The 20,133-nt window shown below is 39.6% G+C and overlaps 1 protein-coding gene and 1 long non-coding RNA gene across 3 annotated transcripts in view; one reads left to right on the top strand and one right to left on the bottom strand.

Annotated features, from left to right (window-relative positions):
- Window positions 1-11,065, bottom strand: part of fgf13a (fibroblast growth factor 13a) — a 104,223-nt gene extending 93,158 nt beyond the window's left edge. The window contains exons 1-2 of one of the 2 annotated variants that reach the window (XM_085170311.1): window positions 10,403-11,065; window positions 9,962-10,124 (exon numbers count right to left, since the gene is read on the bottom strand). In XM_085170311.1, the coding sequence (XP_085026437.1) occupies window positions 9,962-10,010 (49 nt within the window). In that variant the 5' untranslated portion in view covers window positions 10,011-10,124; window positions 10,403-11,065. The remainder of the gene's footprint in view (window positions 1-9,961; window positions 10,125-10,402) is intronic. The other variant, XM_085170292.1, reaches the window with a different exon arrangement.
- LOC146524889 (uncharacterized) overlaps window positions 1-20,133 on the top strand; it is a 275,208-nt gene that overhangs the window by 83,673 nt on the left and 171,402 nt on the right. The gene's annotated exons all lie outside the window — the stretch shown is intronic.

Raw genomic sequence — 20,133 nt, 5'->3', positions numbered from 1 at the left:
CAAGAGTGAAAACACATATAAGATCCCTTGAAAAATTATATAATGAAACTTGTATGTTTTGTATACTTACTAAAAAAGTATCTAAAAGTAATGAGAAAGTGGCCACTTTCATGAGTAAATCAAGTAAGCCTTATATGATTTATATATGATTTACTCATGAAAGTGGCCACTTTCATGAGTAAATCATATATAAATCATGGGTAAGTCATATATGTTTTTACTATTTCTTTTCCATATGGGAAGTACTGAAAAAAATGTTGTGATTCACAATTAAGAGTAAAAGTTGCCCATTAAACTGTAAAGTTTTCCTTCTTATGTTATATGGTTTTATCGGGCTATTAGCGTGATGATGATTTCATGCGGAGAGAGCATTTTACCACTCTGGTTGGTCAGTGTTGTGCTAGTTTTAACTGGTTTTCACTATATAATCCTGGGCAACATAATCTATGAAGAGCTTGGGAGCTAAACCTTACATATACTTTTGAATTATTAGAAACGCTAATAAAATGTTATCCAAATTACAAATTTATTAAGAAAAACAATAGGAGGCACTAATTTACTGTTGCCTTTCCCTTTTCATTTTATAATGAGCTGTGTATCAGCATGCATTTTCCTTTGTCTGGGTCACAGCACGCACGTTTGCAGTGCTGCGTTCAATGCATGTAAGCGAGCCACCTCGATATCCTCCACCCATGACTGACGACTTCCATGCTTATTGGGGCTTTGTTGCCGTGGCAGCGTCTCATTATGTAAATGATGTCTCCCTGATGAAAAGGAGGCAGGCGCAGCCGTGATGCTCGCTGCTCCAGACTGTGTAAAATTGGCTTCAGGGACCAGTGAAGGAGCATTGCTATATTTAGCAGTCATCTTAACAATGTCTTTCTTCTTTATTCTTTCTCACATCTTTGAAACAGAAGGCCCACTCGCATTTAACACTTGTGTCATCTTTTTCACACATTGAGTACTAAAATATTACTCCAAATGCACATAAAGGCACATTACCAACATTTTCAACAGTGGCTGTGGCATTTACGTCTTCAAGGCTTAATAAGTCGTGTTTCTAAATTCGTGAAAGTTCTTTGTGTTGAATAGTTTCCTAAGAATGTATTATCCTTCCTTTCTCTGCCATATATCATCACTGTCATGACCCAAGCTCAAAGGGTTTTATTCCAGCCCAATAAAAATGTTTAATGTTTAATCTTATAGCCAGTTTTTAAGATTGATTTATTAAATTAGATGCCAGCAACATATTTTAATAATGTAGGGTTATGGATACCAAAAGCTTGGACAAGCTTTCAGCATCAAAGTCTGACTCTTTGAGGAAAAAAAAATCTTAAGGAAACTGTGTAAATGAATAAATAATTCTTGTTGTTGAATGAAATTGCAAAGGATTTGGAAATTACATCATCTAGGCGCCATAATATGATTTAAAGATTTCAGAGAAATCTCTGTGCGCAAGGGATCAGGCAGAAAATCAGATACTGAACGCTTGTGATCTTCGGGCCCTTACATGGCACCACATTAAAAACAGACGCTATCTTATAGTAGAAAATACTGTATAAGCTCATGAACACTTTAGATCATACTTGTTACATCCCCCAGGAGGATGTCTCTTCTCCCTATTAACCCTTTGTTTTGTCCAGGCTCCACCTCCTCTGTCCTGATTGGATGCTGCGCAGAGTCCGGCTGATTGGTAATCAGCAGAGCACTATTTAAGGCCTGTGGAGCTGTGCTTCTGTGCCCTCTGGCCATTTTGGTTGCCATACCTGAGCAGGCTTGCATGCCTTTGTAGCTGGTATGAGCATTGTTGTTGTCTTGTTCAGACTGCTTGTAGGGGAGAGCTGCCTTTTGCTTTGACACCCTGTTTTCTCCTGTTTATGTGTTGTTAGGTAGGTTATGGGTTGTGTATTTTGTTTCTTTGGAGTTAGGTAAATTTCTTTTATTTCTACATCAGGGATGTTTTGTTTGTTATGTTGGCCTTGGCTCTCCCTGACATTACACCTCAGTCTGGACCCGAATCCCATCACCAGTGTTAAATAAACCTACTAAAATTACCATCTTGGCTCCTCCTTCTCTATCCACCTTTATGTTCGTCCCTCCAACCCCCTAGACTAGCCAGGGGATGTAACAATACTTCATAAAAAATGCTTTTATCTTTCCCAATCGAACAATATATCGGATCAGTTAAGTATTACCCTTGTGCTTCCAACACTGATATTTTTTTCTCATAGACAGTGAACTGCCAAGGTAGATCACTGATGCAAGCTGAAGTGTGGCCCTGCCTGTAACTTGCTTGTGAAACAGCTGCAGGACTGGAGGAGAGCAAGAAGCTGGTAATCCTTTTAACTATTCTCTGCACGTTTTGCAGAGGAGATGGTGGTCTGCTGCTTTGGAGTCTTCCGGTTGAATTCACTCTACAGAGACTACAGCCTTGTCCGGCATTAAGAGGCTGTCAGTCACTAATCTGCATTCTGTTCAAACCTGAGGCAATCATTTTCCCTTACCATAAGCACTGCTGGCCAGTTAGATGCTGTTTCCCAGACCTGCTCAGCCTGTAGATCCTGTTTATTACCACTGGTTCATCCTTATCTTGTCCCTTTCCTACCTCGGCTTAATCCCCTTTATAATTATCATCAACTTTAATTAGTTAATGTGCAGAGCAACTATTAATCCTGAGCATCATTTCAAATACAGAAACCAAGGCCATGACACCTTTGAACGTGACATGATGTTAAAGCATTAACAGAAACATTTCAGTGCTGTCACTCTGAGCCGAAAATGTCCCCTTTTGAATCTTTATTTCACAATAACTTTATGCGACACTGTTCCCGTCCCACTAGGCTCTGTGGATGACAGGGCACATGGCTTCTATGGTAACCTTGGGATGCTGTAATTGCTTCTGTGACCTCTTTCTGCCCTCAAAACATCCGATAGCTCCTCATTCATTGTCTGTTGTAGTAAGTACAGCATTTACAGTTAAAAATATGTTGCTAAAATGTGCTTAATGTAATTAACAATGTCTATACTTAGAAACACAAATTGCTCAGCAATAAAGGATCCACTTGGTTCCATATGTTTGGGGATAATTGGAAAGAACATCTGTGGTAAAGCTTCTGCAGAACTGCACGTGTTGCATACCGTACACGAACTGTATGTGAGCCCAAGGTGGTGTGAAGGCTGAGTCACTCCTGCCACATGCTCAGTTGAACAGATGAACGCTTTCCTTCATCTCAGCCGGGCTAACAGCACTAGATCTGCGCTGAGTCAATTAACAATCAGAGCTGGATTTTCTCACACCTGGCAACAGTATTATATGAGGAGGATGTAATTCTGTTTGCCATTTGTGCATTTCTAGATGATGAGCATAAAAAAGAAACTAAGAAATGCCATTTAAACGTGCTTTCATTATAACAGCAGCGGAAAGGAGACCAGAAAATGATTCCATTTTCTGCTGATTTTATCTTTGTTAAATTTAGCAGATAATAGACCACTGGGAAAAATGTTCTTCTTCCCTCATTAAATCCCTGAGCCAACATGAAGGTGGCTAACCTCAACTTGGCTTACTGACATTAGCAGCTATAGGAAAGTGTAAGTAGGTCCAATAATCTGAAGCTCACACTTGCGTAAAAGTGGTTTATCTCATACTTTTTAAGTAAGCAAAACACAGCAATCCCAATCTGAAATATTTCTGTTCTTTCCTTATTGAGAGAGATTTTTATTTTGTTATCAGCCAGTTTGACACACACAACCACAATTATGGGGGATTATCTTTAGATGGGATTAACTGCTGTAGCGCGGAGTGCATTTCTGAAAGTAAAACTGCGGTAATCCAAAATCCACAGGTAGTGAATAATCCCATACCTACTGTCAGACTTTTAGTTCACACAATCATTTTGATGAAATGATTCAAGTGAAGCAATAAGATTACTATCATGGACCATGTTAGCATTAGCAGGCCGTAGTCAGATCTGAAGAGGACTTTGGAAAAGAACATGTTGTTGTTGTTGTGTTAAAACGCACTCGTTTTGTGCAGAAGTCAAAAATAGGAAACGGCAAAAACATTAATTTTGATATTTTATCTGTTCGCGTTGTGTGACAAGGAAGTCAGTAACTTATTTTTGGCTACGTTCACACTGCAGGCGAAAGCGCATCAAATCCGATTTTTTTGACCCTATGCGACCCATATCTGATCATGGTGTGACAGTGTGAACGGCACAAATCCGATATTTTCAAATCCGATCTGGGTCACTTTCGTATGTGGTACTGAATCTGATACATATCTGATGTTTTAGAAAGCGACTGCTGTTTGATGGTCAAGTCGCATTAAATCCGTCTTTTACGTCACTGACACAAGACAGACGCCAATTATCAGCGCCGGAGAAGACATCGCGAACGCTTCCTGGCCATCCGGTGAAACTGCTGGGAAGACAACGTTGGAGAAACGTGAACATTTTATTTGTACTGTATAATCTGCAGATTCTGACAGAAATCTGCAACTATCCTTTGAAGCAGCGCTCCTCTAAAACAGCAATAAGGATCATTATTAGGTTATTTACATTGTTATGTAAATAACAAAATAACTTAAAGCAAAAATTGGGAAACGTAAAGTCTTTATATTAAGGGCCATCAGTCAAACAATACTGTTTGCTCTGGGTCTAAACAGAGCGCGTTGTGTGTGAAGTCTTCTTTTGCGCATGCGGCCGCTTTGAGCGTTCACACTAGAGCGCGTTTGCTGTCGCATTTTATTTGTAGTGTGAACGAGCAGACAAAAAAATCGGATTTGATCAAAAAATCGGAATTGAGCATTAAGACCTGCAGTGTGAACGTAGCCTTTGTGTATTCCATTTAATTTCCATCAACTGTGCTGGTATAATGACACTACCTTAATAACTGGAATAAAAACTACCTTGAACCTCATAAGAACCCTTTCTGATCCCGGATTCTCATACAAATTCTTACTCATCCCAGTTCCTGTGCCAATTCATGCATACCCCATGTACTGTATATTGAGCCTTGTTTTTCATCCCATATATTTACATGAGTTGGTTGTTAGCAATTTTGGGGGGATAATGTTAATTACAAGACCATGTTGAGTAACTTTTATTGGAAGAATTGGAAGTTAATACAATGAACATAATATTAAAAAAAAAATGTTATTATCATTGTTTAAAAAAAAAAAACATGGCCCATTATTTTTGAGATTAGATTAACAGATAATTGCATGCTTGCTAAACAGCTGTGATATTCAGCAAAGAGCATTCATGGCCTTTTTTAAGTAATAAGGATTAAATGTCTTTAGCCCCTCTTAGTCACATGACATGTGTAAATTAACAACCAGGTATTTCACAATATAAAACTGCAAAGATTAGTTGAAAAATGCAAAGTGCAGTATAAACTATAGAGGCACTTTAAAACCTTTCTATCGGCCATATGCTTCTACAGTCTGAAAATACTCATGTGATCTTTTCTGAAATGGCAAGAGGTTCACAGGAAGAGATAGGCAGAGCAGGAAGCAGCGTAATTGTCATTTGGGACCTTTTTTGACTCATCGCTTAAGCACAAAAAACTATTTCAGCTACTATGTTCCAACCCCGTGAGCTTATTACATGAGCTTATTCACACGGCTGGTAGTGGTCACTTAACTTTAAAATTTAGTACTAGGTCAGCTTACACAGCTTTCACAAACAACCTGCGGGTTTGTTTTCTGAGGGAGGCCAGCCGCTCACAAAAGCCTCACCTCAGAAGACACGCAGCTCTGTGGATTACCAGCAGCAGGCAGACTAATGCACCCGCAGTGAAGCATTTAGAGATTTTAGGGGCAGAACATTTCTGGCAGCAATGACGTAAAACATAGCATAGTTTCCATTTCAAAGTTGAGAAATTAATACGATTAAAATGTCTTCATCCTAAACACGTACGTTCAGATGTATTTTACTGCTAAATGATCAATGCATAACCATTTCCAACAATGCAGCTGTCATGCTGAACCAAAACACACCTTTCATGTGAAAAAACGCACCAGAAACCTGTCACAGGGGACCCTGAGTCAGAAACCCAAGCTTAGGAACTGAACAGACAGGCCTTCAACATTCTCAAACACCGATCAGCACACAATCCAGCAATGGGAAGTGGCAGATCACTGATGCCACTCGGAGATCTGAGTGGCATTAGACTCCGCTCAGGAGGCGAGCCAGTTTCCTTGAGGTCGTGTATCCGGATCTGCGTCAGTACAAGCAAAGCATCTGACAGTGCAGAACCACCCACTTTCACACATTGACATCTTGTCACTAACTTCAAAGTTGGGACAAAGTTGGGACAAAGTATGGCCTTGTAGTGTAATGAAGAAGATAACCTGTTTGGATTGACATAGAAAAGAAAAGACAATCTATAATCTGTTCATCGTGTTACCATTCCTAAAAGAGATCCTGACATACTCTGACAAGATTAGAATATCCAAACACTTCAATATCAAGGGAATGTTAAGCTATTTAAACTTCACAATTTTGGTAGTACAGTCACTAAAAAGGACATAAACTGGGGGAAAAGATGCATTTTGTGTTGATACAGTATGCTGAATAAATATTATGAATCTGAGCCAGACAAATGTGAGAAAATCCTGTGAGTTTACAATGTTGAAACTTTGTTTGGAGTCATTTTTCACCCTGGCGTGACTTTTGTTGGACCCCTGCATGTCAAACTATTAACTACAAGTTGATCTCACAAATGCCAATCCTGTCACTGCATGCTGTGTCTTATTTTTGTTAAAACATCCCGAGAGAGTTCACAACAGCACGGGTGCTGAAGGCATTTAATAGAGTCTTAATGATTAAAGCAGTGGATCCTCCCTTCACCACAGATTGTTCAAAGGAGATTCTTGAAGAGCCTCATTAGATTAAAAGAAGTTAATGACACTGTAGACAGTATTTGGTTTTGCTGATGAGACCAGAGCAGGTGTCAGTGTTGTGGAGGATAGAGTTGCCTGCACTGTGATTAATGAAGCAGCTCCAAACTGTTCTCTGCATATCTATTGATTCATTTCTGTGGCTGGCGCTGAGCTGAATTAATCTCCCTGCAAATATGCAGGACTTATGTCTTCTTCTGCACTTTGTCCTGCAGTCTGAGGCAGACGTGAATCGACTGGCTGACACTCATAGCCCAAGAGGGGGTTTATCAATGCACTGCGCTAGGATCAAGTCTGAGGAAAGTAACAGAAGCACAAAGTTGTTGGGTTTTTTTTTTTTTTCAGAAATATGGAATCTTTAACTGATTATAATGATAAATTAGCAAAATGATGATAAAAAGCATTCAGAGAAATGTACGTTAAATTGGACCATGAAGTAAAACACATACAAATGTTTGTATAACCGATGGAGAGTTAATCGTCTCAACTGTTAATGCATATGCACGAGAGTTACATGAGAGAGGCTTCAAGCCCTGGAAAGTTATAAAGCCGAGCGAGTGTATACGTCATGCTTTGACACATCGCTTTGTCCGCACAACTAAGCTTCACAAGGACAAGGGGAAACTAACACAACGTGATTCACTGGTGTTGATACTGGTATACACAGAGCCATGTTTTCTGTTTTCACATGCTTTGCTAACAAAATAAATCCCCGAGGGAGTCGGAGAGAGAAAACAGTGCCCTGTCACAAAACTGAGTCACCAAGAAAACATCCTGTAACAAAAAGTGACTTTTTTACTGAGTGACAGCTTGAATAGCATGTCTTTGTGGTATGATCACTACTAGGACCCCCACAGAGAACATTACTTGTACTTTTCAGGATTTAAATCTGTCTGTAGATGCAAAAACTAGACGCTCATGCTCGACCCCTCTTTTTTTTTTAATTTTCTAACCAAATAATGTTTTTGTAAAGATGTAAGTATTCAGAGAACTTCAACTGCAAAAGACATACTACTAAAATAAAATTAAAATGTGCCATCATAGGTAATTTAAGCAGCTTGGCAAGAGAGTTTTTTTTTTTAAAAGTAAGAACAAAGGGGGTATCACTCTGTTCAAAAAAAGCGGGGCAGTGAGAAGCTTCTGTAGTCCAACAGCTTGCAGGGGGAAAAGGGAGCTGTGGAGATGGCAGGTGGTTCCGGCTTTAATGGACTGTTTCCCTGAAATAATTTGTGGGACAGGTGGTTGCCAACATTGGCAGGGTCGGTGGTGATTTTCCCCATGCGGTTCTCGGCTCTTGTGCAATTCAAGTCTCCGATGGAGGGCAGCTGGTACCAAATGACCCTCTCAGCAATTCACAGTCTACTGTCCTCCCCCGAGCCCCTTCTAGTTTTTTTCCTCTCACACGAAAGCACGTCAGCTACACCACATTTGTGTGTTTTTCTGTCAATTTATAAAAGGAGACGAGCCTTAGTGAACACTCATAGTTAAGTTGAAGATGTTTTGCTGTCATCTGATAGTTTGGGCGATAGTGCTTCCAGAGAGCGTGCCGTTGATTTCCAGTGGGAGACAAGAACAAAAGCTCCCGTGGAGGTTAATCTTGAAATCAATTAAAGCACGTTTTACTCACTGCACATTCAGCAAAAAACTGGTAAGCTTCCCTTACCGGTGTTTTATTTTAGATGCAGAAGTTAGTTGTCAAGCATCTTATACTATAAACATTAAAAAGACATACTAGACATACTATGGATCTAAAGGTTATATAATATCAAAAGAATATCTATTTTTCCATTATATGTTTTGTTAAATGTATCAACAAATTAACCACAGAGGTTGAGAAGTAGAGTGTTTTAACAACAAATGCACCATGACACCAAATCTTTCCTTCTGTGCCCTCCTCCAGGAAAGCAGCTTTGGATGAGGTATGCTCAATAGCTCACTAGGCAGTAATATTTTATTAATGCCTATTAATAAAGATTAAATGTTAATAAAAAATGTAATATTCTGTAGTACCCTGATTAGGATGCATCTGTACCACATATAGTAACACCAAAAGTCAGGTAGCAGTGTTGCCAAAATAAGCCAATAAGTTCATTGATTTGTTGTAAGCACTTCAAGCGGAGTCAGAACACGATAGTAGGGAGATTCAATTGCATTTCTATGCTGTAAGTAAACAGGAAGACTGTTATGGGCACGCTGCCACGGTGTGAGTGTTGGGCATTTTATTCCGTCACTAAACCTGGGAAACAGCCGTTTTTACTGGTTGCAATTAAGAGTTATTTTAGGGGAAATAATGCCCAGATATTTACTGACGCGAAAGGTCCTGTCCTCTCTGGTGTGTGGGTTTTTTTTAATCTTTTAATAGAAAACTGAGCACGAGGACAAAGACGCAGTAACGTGTGTGACGGTGCGTAAGCTGTCCCGCACATCAGGACGGAACGGTTGCGATTAGTCCCTCTAGGTTTCTTTGGCAACCTGTCTCCATTCTGTCTCCATGGCAATGCCAAGGCAGTTTACTTCCTTTTTTCTCAGAGATACGGAGCCTCTTTGTTACGCCACAGGTCATAAACTCGAGCTACAAGACCGAGAGGGCTCCGCGCTTCGTGGCAGTGCAGATGTGACGAGAGTGTGCGGCTCAGTGTACGAGCGAGAAACACAAAGGGACCTTTCAACAGGATGCCAGTGACACAATAGGATGCCACCACCATCGCTACACTGGTTATACTGGTTACCTCATTAACATCCTGTAACACACACCCTGTAACATATTGCCTTTGCTAAATCATCTGCGTTTCTGACGATCACCAAGTCAAGGCAAGAAACGCATGTGATCTCAAACTCAACACATCGTGCAGCGTATGGGCCTGCAATAGCATATCTCAAACAGCAATATCCACATGCATCGTGCTGGGAATGGTGAACCATCCAGTGGTTGGTATTGTTTTCAGTCAAACCTCAAAGGGTGATTTGAGCACCATGCAGGGAATGAATGAGCGCGTGGTCGCGTTTAAACCTGTAATTTGGGGATAAAGCAAGCTATGCAAGCCAAGGCTCTTCTCTTACCCTTGGAAGCATCCTTGTCTTCTTTAGGCTTCGCCACTTTTCCGCTCATAGATCCCAGTTTGGATGTGTAATTCCCGAATTAGATAAGAATCGAAATCCCCTTAATTGCTGGCAGTCCTCAATGAAATCCTGACCGGAGATTCCAAGTGATGAGATAAGGCTTCTGTAAAGAGAAATATTCATCAAAATTGCATTTTCTCTCATAACACAACAGCTGCGTTTGGTGTTACAGCAGGGCCAAAGAACGTAACAATGGAGCTACTCGTGCTGCAAGGTGTTTCTCAATTGGGTATCAATGAAAACATTCAACTATTGATAGACACACTCACACGCCACACGACAAAGACCTCATGTAGTTTCAATAAACACAAAGAAGCAGCCTATACGCATGCCTATCTTCGCATAGCCTTTCCAGTGATTTAAGACCGCGCTTTAACCTACCTTATCTCCTCCACGTTTTCTGCTACATCAATGCACATTGATGAAAGGAAACGTCCCCACTATGAATCCCGTTATGTTGCATACGAAAAATCACGACCTACTCTATTGTGACAAGGGAGACGAGCAAAAAGCTGCGAAATGGAGCGCACTTTTGCTCCCCACAGGTCTCCAGTCAAGAAAAATTCAAGTGAACAATACACTGAGCTGTAGTGTCTAACAAACCCCGAGAGTAATCCCATCCAGTGTGGCTTTTGGCGACCAGGTTTTCTTGTCTGAGGCTTTCACGGTCGAGCTCTGCTCCTCTAAACACTCGGCAGATAGAATCAACAGGATACACAACGTGAGAGCGCTCTACCAGTTACGGCGCCCGTTCACACAGTGGACAATTGTTTTTTGACCCCCGTATGACGGCTGTGGTGAAAACGAGCTGCTCGATCCATGAATGCAGTCGGCATGTGAGCTGTGATGTCGATGCGGAGAAGAATTAAAGCATGAGGTTGTGCTGCATGGCGCGCACCATCTTGCTGTTGCTCTCATTCAGTTGCCTTTGCAGAGCTATGCGTTATCCCATTCACATCCGAGATGCGCATTTTCTAAATATATAATCGGAGGTCTTTCCTTTGACTTGATTAAATATGCATTTGGAAGTCAGTAAGTGGCTGGAGGATAACACATAAAAATAAAAACCGTAGTAAACTCTTGTTATGCTTTCTTACCTGCAGCTTTATCATTTTACAGTTTACATAACCTCATTAGTTAATAAGATATTTATTGCATATGACTAATACGATGGTGTTATGTAAAACAAGCTCCGATGGATCGGACTCTTAACTGAGAACATAACCCACCTAGTTAAGACTGGATGGTGGAACGTATCAGTTTGCTTTAGTTTCATGAACACTTCTCAGGTCCTTGAAAGTTTTTCAGGTCCTTGAAAGGACGCATCCAGTTCTACAGTGTTTTGAGAGTGACAACCACATTAAGTCCTTTCCCCCTTCTGGCACCAGATGAGCATTTTTTTTTCCAGATGCCACCTCACATTCCTGTTACATAATCACAAGGTGAAGTTTATCACATAGGTGTCTTTTACACCGGAGAAGCTAATGTCGCAGTCCCACCACTGTCTTGAAATGCGTTTTGTCCCCATACCGCACAGATTTTTACAGGTGTAATTGGTTCAGATAAATAAAGATGAATTGTTTGAGGAATGCTTGCAAGTTTACACATTAAAAAAACATGCAATACAGTTTCAATGTAGATAAACAAATAGTATACTGTTTGAGTGTGACGTGATTCACTGTGGGTCATGACAAATCGATTGTGGGAGTGAGGAATACCTCAATTTCAGTGCACTCGCTGTAAAATGCATGTAATAAAGAGTTAACTATAATGATCTTTTTGTAAGTGTTCAGAGACTATCAGACTAATGAATAAAGCCATTTATTAATATTATTGCAACATATTACTGCAGCAATATGTTATATAAATGTCCTTACCTTGTGAAACCTGTAAAGATGAAGCCTAAAAGCTTCACTTGAAGTCACATTAAACTGTTCAGTTTCAACTGAGCCATATCAACAGCAAAACATGTTGATTTCCATTTTTAAGGACACTATAATCTTTTTAATTAGGGGTGCTATTTTTTTAGATTCTGTTCATGGAGTCTTTCAATCCATGTCCAGTTTTTAGCAGGCTCTATGTCACAACCCCTGGTCATGCAGAGCTGTAGCATGCAGGGGCAGCAAAGGGAAAAAGACCCCTAGGTTGAGGGTTACACGCCATATGGTTGCTATTTTTAGAAGAAACTGGAACCACTTTGAACTTTCTTCACATCTGCAAATCTTGCTGAGACATTTGAGACATACTGGGACCTGTCTCGGTGAGTGACTTTCCCTTAAAACAGTCCAGTCATTGCATTGTTTTTTTTTAAATTGCACTCTACTGAGTTGAGTTTAGTTATATTTCAGACACAGGATTTAAAGAAAGTGAACCCCAGTTAAGCTAAATCATAATCTTTTTTTAAATACTTTTAAGACAGAGGATGGTTATTAAAACATGATATGCATCAAGCAGCCATAACATATTTTGTAGGTTCCCCTAGTGCTGCAAAAACACTTATCACCTGGACACAGAACCTCTGTGGGTTTCCAGGGGAATCCTTTGGAGTCTTGTGGATTACAGGATGGGGCCTCGATGCATAAAACACAGATGTATGGTTATATTTTTATATCTTTAGATTGTATTGACAGTGGTGATAGAGGCTACAGAATCCTTGCTATGAAGTTATGAAAAAATATAGACTTATTATTAACTTAATATTAACTATAAAGCTTCAGTTTAGTGATTTTTTTGTAGATTTTTTTCATAAAAACAATGTTTTTCACAGCATAGTCACTGATGAATGTGGCTGTACTTTGATGATCTACATGATAAGTCTGCTGATTAAGATTGCTTTAAAATATCTACTCTACCACAAGTCATTCATTTATATATAAACTATACCGAACAAGGTGTGTTCAGGAAGGTGTTCAGGTGGTGTGGTGTGCATATGTTTTAAATTCCACATACATGCAGAAAAAAAAGCAACTGAATGTTGGTTTGTTTTCCTTTGTATCATTTTGAGTACTTGAGTATATATATACTCAAGTACTCAAATGACTCAAGGAATGATTATAAGGTAGAACACTGACTCCCCTCCTGGATACTAGAGTGGGGTATAGAGAGTGATGGTAAATGTCAGTGGCTTGTGTTCCCGCTGTGTCCGTGGCCTGTGGCCCCTTTTGACCTTTCCAGCAGGGCATCACACTGTAGTGGTACATCCATTCCCGATCTGTTTAAAGCAAAGCCAGGGACCCCGTTCAATATGGTGCACACAAACTCCTGACTCACACTCTATAACCAGGTCATAGAGTACAAAGCTGTATCCACCCATTCTACAGAATAACCCTGAATTTCTTTTTTTTTTTTCCCCACTGATTGTAATATTTGTGGTAGAAAATCCCCTCAGATTTCATGCTGTGCCACACTCATGCAGACACGCTCAGTAAGCTGATTGATTTCATTCACTGGTGATGTGTTGAGACCTTTGAATGCAAAAGTAGTAATAGTACAGTTTTAAAGTACTAAATTTGCACCAATATATTAAAAAGCATCCTGATTAGAGGGATCTCAATCCTGATCAGTTGATCCTGATCCTAGAGAGCTCCAACACATGAATAGAAAAGGTTTGATCAAGGGATAAAGGTTATCACACATTACAACTTGGTATTGATTATCACTGACCTGGAGGTAAACAAAAGCAAACTGAAGCCCCACCCCCTCTACGCTACAGTATAAGATGGATCCCTTCATTGTACATATGCAGAAACAGCACTGAGGCCTGTACTGTTCTCTTGCTTTACATCAGATATATACTAGCAATGTGGCAAAGAATATGCTAAATGGTGATTCTGAACATTCTGAACGCATCCCTGCAGGTGTTTGTCTGTTTTCTTGCATCACTGAGCACTTAAATGTACTTTCTTACTAATGAGAAGCTTGTGCTTTGCAACCTTACTTTACGATCTAATTTTTGACAGATTTTTATGCTGATACAGTCTCTGTCTTTTTTTTTTTAATGCCAGATTAATATGTAAGCATCACCATCTTTAAACATGAGTTTCCCACCCCGTTTACTGAAGCATCGCCAATAGATGAGAATTCCGGTCACTTCAGACTTCTTCTCAAAATGGTAACTACTTGATCTTGATTTATCCATGTTCCAACAACAAAACCTCTTTCGTGGTCACTTAGGTCTTTTTCTCTTCCCATCCTAATGTAAAATCCAAATCAAATCAGCCCGCTCAGCATTTTCTTATGCTCGGCACTGGGCATAATTGGACTTTAACTGCTTAGCTGTAGCGTGGAGGGAGTGGGCAGAAGCCTATGCAATCACTCTGGTTCTCCATTCAGTTACAAAGCCTTTTCCTTTAATTTGTCACATGTAAACATCAGACAGTTTTAGTAATTTGTTGGTAATTTGCATGAGATTTACTTTTAAAGTGAAACAAGAACAATTATCTCAACTTTAAGAACAATTATCATTCTTAAAGATAAATACAAATAACATACACACACATACACACACACACACTACCCTTATTATCTTTTCCTACAGTACACTATAGAATACCAGTGCAGCTTATTCAGCAGAGGAAGGCTTACTGTGGGCTGGATTGTATGTTGCTAATCTTGTGATATTAGGTGGTTAATTGTTATTTCTATAAGTGTTATGTAAGATGATAAGATGACTCGGTATTCCAGAGAAAGATAAACCATTGAAAGCAGCACAATGGCATTTGGTGAAGAGATTGCATGTTCTGTCTTTGTTTGAGTGGGCATCTTTTGGATGGTTTCTTCCAATATTTGTGGAATGCAACATTTGCGTTGTCAGATTTGTGAAAAGCATTTCTTTTTTTTACACCAACTACTTTGATTTCCTATGCCAGTAATGAAGTAATACAGTACTATGTGAAAAGTCTTGAACCAGTCCTCATTTCTTTATGTTTTGCTAGGAAAAGGGGAAATCTTTGGAAAATCTGTTTCTTAAGGACATCACTGTCACATACTGTTTATCTGCTGTGGAGTTTTTCAGACCTGTCACTTCTTCTTTTGTCCTCCAGTTTCCTCAAAATTCTGAGGACACCCTGCACACGACACTGAGAGATGCCATTATAGTTTTTAGCAGATACGTCTGTGGGAATCACCTTGTTGGTACAAAAGTACGACTTGATCGCGTTATTTTTGGCATTGTTTTGTTTTGGGGTTTTTTTGTCAATTTGACTAAAGAAATGGAATCAAATGATGTGTTGTTGTGGTAACAAAGTGCCTAAAGATACAACTTGAAACTGTATTTTTTCTAAGTTGCCTGTATTGACACAACACTAGCTCATCCCTTGAGTTAGGTGCCCTATTAAAGCTTGAATGAGTCAAAGGTCAGTGTTACGTGGCTTAACAGGGGGAAAAAACATTCTTCTAAAAATGTTCAGTTATAAGGACTGAACATGAGTTGCTACTAGTTCTTCTACTACTACTATCAGCAATTCTTGTTTTGTGCTGTATCTTGCCTCTTAGTTTTAAGTGACTGGTCATTATAAAGTATTTTTTTAATGGTTTTGGGAGACACAGTCTGTTTCTTTGCTCAGTGTGTGTTATTCATGGCAGGTAAAATCAATTTCCATTTACATGGACCGGCCAAACAACCCATCTGGACTCTGAGCTGCTTTATAAATCAGTTCCATCAAAAACCAGCAGTGAACAAGCTGCTTGATTTGCTGCTTGCCTGTACTTAACATCACCCAAGGTTATGCTTGTGGAGGAGTCAGTACGGGTGTTATAAGGATCAGTCCCAAAAGATCATTCTTTAGGACAGGCAGTGAGGTGGAGGGTATTGTGGGTATCCGGTATTGTGCAGCTGGGTTAGTCATCTTCCCCCGATTGTAGGTGTTAGCCTGATTCAAGCTGAGTGTGGCTGATAAGGTAATCAGCCTGGTGCTGTAACAGGGGTACTGGTGACAATGGATGTTGTGTAATATGAATGGGATTTAACAAACACTAACTTCTAACAGTTCAAATGCACCCAAACTTTTAGAGATCACTACATCTTGTAGTATTTCATGTTATCAGTGAATTGCAGGTGGACTGATTATAGAATAATGGAGTAGTTTGGGATTTTTTTCAGTGAATTTAAGACCGGAGGATTCTAAAAAGAGATTGAATTTTAGTAGAGCAAATGATGTCATGCAGCAGAGGTCAGTGTCATCAAGGAAAGCAACTTCCATGATCATATTTTGATTGTCAAGTGAATATAATGAATAATAATGCAGCAGAGAAGCAAATGCAGGATAATAAAATCCAAGGACTGAAAATGAAACTAAAGGTGATACTAGTCTTTGTCCATTTGTGTGTATGTGCCCATACAGTTTGCACATAAAAGTGATGGATTTCATTATAGGACTGCTGCACGCGCTCGTTTATCTCTGACTCCCAAAGAGCTCCAGCACACTGATCTCAGTTCCAAAGGTCAGGATGGGGTCAGCGAGTTATTTCAAAACCAAAGAGGTCAGGGCTAAAAGATGAGAAATGATGTCATATTTCTTTTACATCACACACTACATAATTGACTCGGCCACTCCCCAGATTGCATTTTTACAGTATATCTCCCATGTCACAGAGTCACAGTATATTTCAGCTGTTGGCCATGTGACCTACATGGAATTGGTGCAGCTGACACACATAGAGCTGATATATGTCTGTATTTGCAGGTGTTCTTTGCTTTAAGAGAAAAAAAGGTTACAGGTGCAAAAACTGATGCAATCAACGATCAGTTCGACCCACTTTTGCCTCATTGGCTTTGTGCAGTTTAGCTTTCTGCAAATTCTCTTCTTGACATTCATCAGGAAAAGCATCATCTTCATGGGCACTTTCTGACCAGGAGGGATAGGAGCTCCACTTTTAGTAACAGTGGCTGAACATCCCTGAGCCAAGAGCGTCTGTCAGCTTGGCTGAATCACAGCAGTAGATTTGAGCTCTGATTTCCAGGGAACTCTGAATTTTACAGTGTTTCTGGGCCACTGTTGGGAAAAGAGTGAGTCGTGGTTAAATGTCAACCTTTGGTAGAGCTTATTTTTTCCTCAGATTATTTCATAGGATGATGAACGGATGGTTTCATAATGAAGTCATCAGTTATATTATTATCAACAACATTTGTAGACTGCGTGCAACTACTTTTTCTTACATTTACTTCTTTATTACTATTTTTTAATGGATGTATTTTGTATATTACTCAGGAGGATTTTATCAAAAAGGCTTTCAACAGTTTAGGACTATTACACTATGAGTGGTGTTATAATCCTGTAAATCCTATGAATAAAAAGACAGTTGTTAAAATGTCACTGCGTTTGCCTTAGTGGGCAGTACTCCTGTGCGTGCAGGCATGTGGGATAATGGCCATGAAACATTAGGCTCTTAAATTACAGAAATGATTAACGGAGCAAGGCTCTCTGAAATATCACATTAATGTCAATGAGTTTATTAGAAGGAGGGGCTGACAGGGTGGGGGGGCTAGTGTGTGCTTCTTTGTACAGTTCCCTGTTGATATAACTGTAAACACTAACTAGACTGGAGTGCTGTGTGAAATGCCCTTTAACACAATTCTCCTTGCAGTCCTTGAGCATCTAGTGACGTTAATGTAAAATATATCTCTAATAGTACAATACAGCTGCAAACACCTCAACACCTAAACCATTATCATAATATTAGACACAGTTTCAGATATGTAAACAACCAAGAGTCAAATTTGTCTTCTTTCTAGAGACCATTTAAGCATTTCGGTCCGGAAGTATTTGGTAAGTAATACAGTTTTGCAGCTTTGCCTCTGTACGCCAAAACTGTGGATTTCAAACCACCAGCCAAGATGCAAACTTTCAGCTTCAGTTCAAGGGGTTTTATAAACATTTTGAATGATCTATTTAGGAATTACTGCCATTTTTATATATAGGTCCAATTTTAAGACCTTCAAAAGTAGATGGACATAGAAGCAGCAGGTTAACAGCCCTTGTTATTCCATGGCAAAACGATAAAATGACATTCCCGACTTGACCTCTGTAAGCACTTTCCTGATAAATTTATGCTATCACACACTCATTTTTGGCCATGTTGAGTTAAAATTTTTTAGTCTGTTTTGTAAATCTTCACACATGTTTCAGAATGGAGGATTATCTTTGAAGCCATATGCTCATTGGCTAACGAGTTGTCAGCCATATGCAAACATGAGATGCCTTTATGAACAAACGAAGGACAACATCTGAAAGAGCTTGCACAGTTCTGGAAAATAGTTCTTGTGGATTTTTTTCATTTGTTTCCAGGAGGCAGTGAGCCTAGCTATAAACAGAGGAAATATTAACCTGAGTAGCACAAAGTAGCTGTTTCCCTACTTTCAGTCTTTATGCTAAGCTAAGCTATTATGCACGGCCTCTTGGACTAAAATAAACCACCTTTGTCTCCACTTGGTATGCAGGGATCACTTTAGAAACACACACTGTTTGTTTAGGCTCCAATTTTTGTTCAACAGCAGCTCTTTTTCTTCACATTGGTCTAATTATACAAAATTGTCTCAGACGAGAAAACGTGAAAACTAGTGTTTTAACTTCACTGTAGGTCACATTACACAAGAGTTGATCCTCTGTTTCTTATACAGTCATATAGGTACAAGTGTTATATATGACATAAAATTTTTAATTTGCTATTGGAATGAATTTGAAGTGCATGTGTGTGTGGGGGGGGATATTTCTATTAAATATGAGCTCACATGAGTATAACTTTAACATTAATATGGTGTGTCCTGAAGAAGCCCTGAGCTCATGTTGTCTCACTGTAACAACTGGAAGAAATGAGTAATCTAAATAAAACATAACTCCTTCTGCTGTGCCCCAGGGCATTTTCATGTCATTAACATTGCATCACTGAAATGTCACGCTGTACCAACAATTTATTTTTGCGCATAATGTTTCACAAACACTAATCAGTAGAAAACATGGAGTCTAATGAGCAGAAGCAAGGTCACCGTGAGGGTGAGTTTCTGCAAAGGTTAGACGGGACAAGCACAGTAGGTCCTGATTAAGACAGTCAGTGATGTCTTGATGACAAAATCCACCTTTTTGTGGGTTTTTCAGACGCTCATCAACCAGATTGCAGCTCACGATCATGCAGCATCAACTTTTTGTTTACTTTTTTTCACATTTAAAAAAGTAAAGAACTAAAACGTTCTGTTCAAAAAGTTTATGTTGGATCTTTTAAAAAAGATTTTGGTGGTTTGGTGGTTTGGTATTCTTTTTTTACTTTCATCCAGATAATTGATTCGGTCACCGCTGCATATTTAACGTACGGATCTTCCAAAATCCTGCTGCTTTTGTTTGAGCTGCGCAAACATTCAGGTTGAAAACAACAGAAAAAGGTTTTACCGAAACAAAAGATAAGCCCTCAGCAAACGACAGCTTCTCCCTGGTGAAAGACTGCGGTCTAGGCTGCCTGATCTCCTGTGCGGCCCAGGAGATACTGTACAGAAACAATCAATAGCACTGAGCAAGCATCAGAGTTTTTATTATCTGCAGGGCCCTGACTCGATCACCCACTGTAGTGACTAATCTAATTGGAGCCGACACAGACTCCCAAGCTGTGTGGTGCTGCCAAAGAATGAGAGAAGACAGAGATGTCAGGAAGATCTTCATAAATCAATAGTTAGTCACAGGCAATTTTATTTCCTTCCATCCATTCATACATCCACTCCGTCCATTTAAAACAGCGTTGTTAGGCTGCTTTACGCACAAGTCATCACCTCAGTTGTAACATTTAAAACCATTGTTTCTATTTTCTCCTGCTCATGCTATAGTAAGCCTTGTCAATTGTCTGCAGCCATTCTGCTATTACACTAGAGTGAGACACTATGTGGAAAGAATGCCATTGGGGATATCATGCCCACAGACTGTTCACAAAGCTCAGCAACAGACTCGCATTTAGATGCATGACTCAGTGGGGGAAGTTCAGGTGCTAATGTTTTGGACTGAAGTTGGAATACCTATCAGTAACATTCCCTCAGGAAAAGTCTGGTGACTGCTGGTTCAAGCGGTCCAACTCTGGTGTGATTGAACCACTTTACTCACACACTCCTGCAGGAAAAAAAAATCGAGAAGCTC

This window comes from Neolamprologus multifasciatus, chromosome 2, assembly GCF_963576455.1.
Source record: "Neolamprologus multifasciatus chromosome 2, fNeoMul1.2, whole genome shotgun sequence".
Classification (NCBI taxonomy): domain Eukaryota; kingdom Metazoa; phylum Chordata; class Actinopteri; order Cichliformes; family Cichlidae; genus Neolamprologus; species Neolamprologus multifasciatus.
This window is presented reverse-complemented; position numbering and strand designations above follow the sequence as displayed.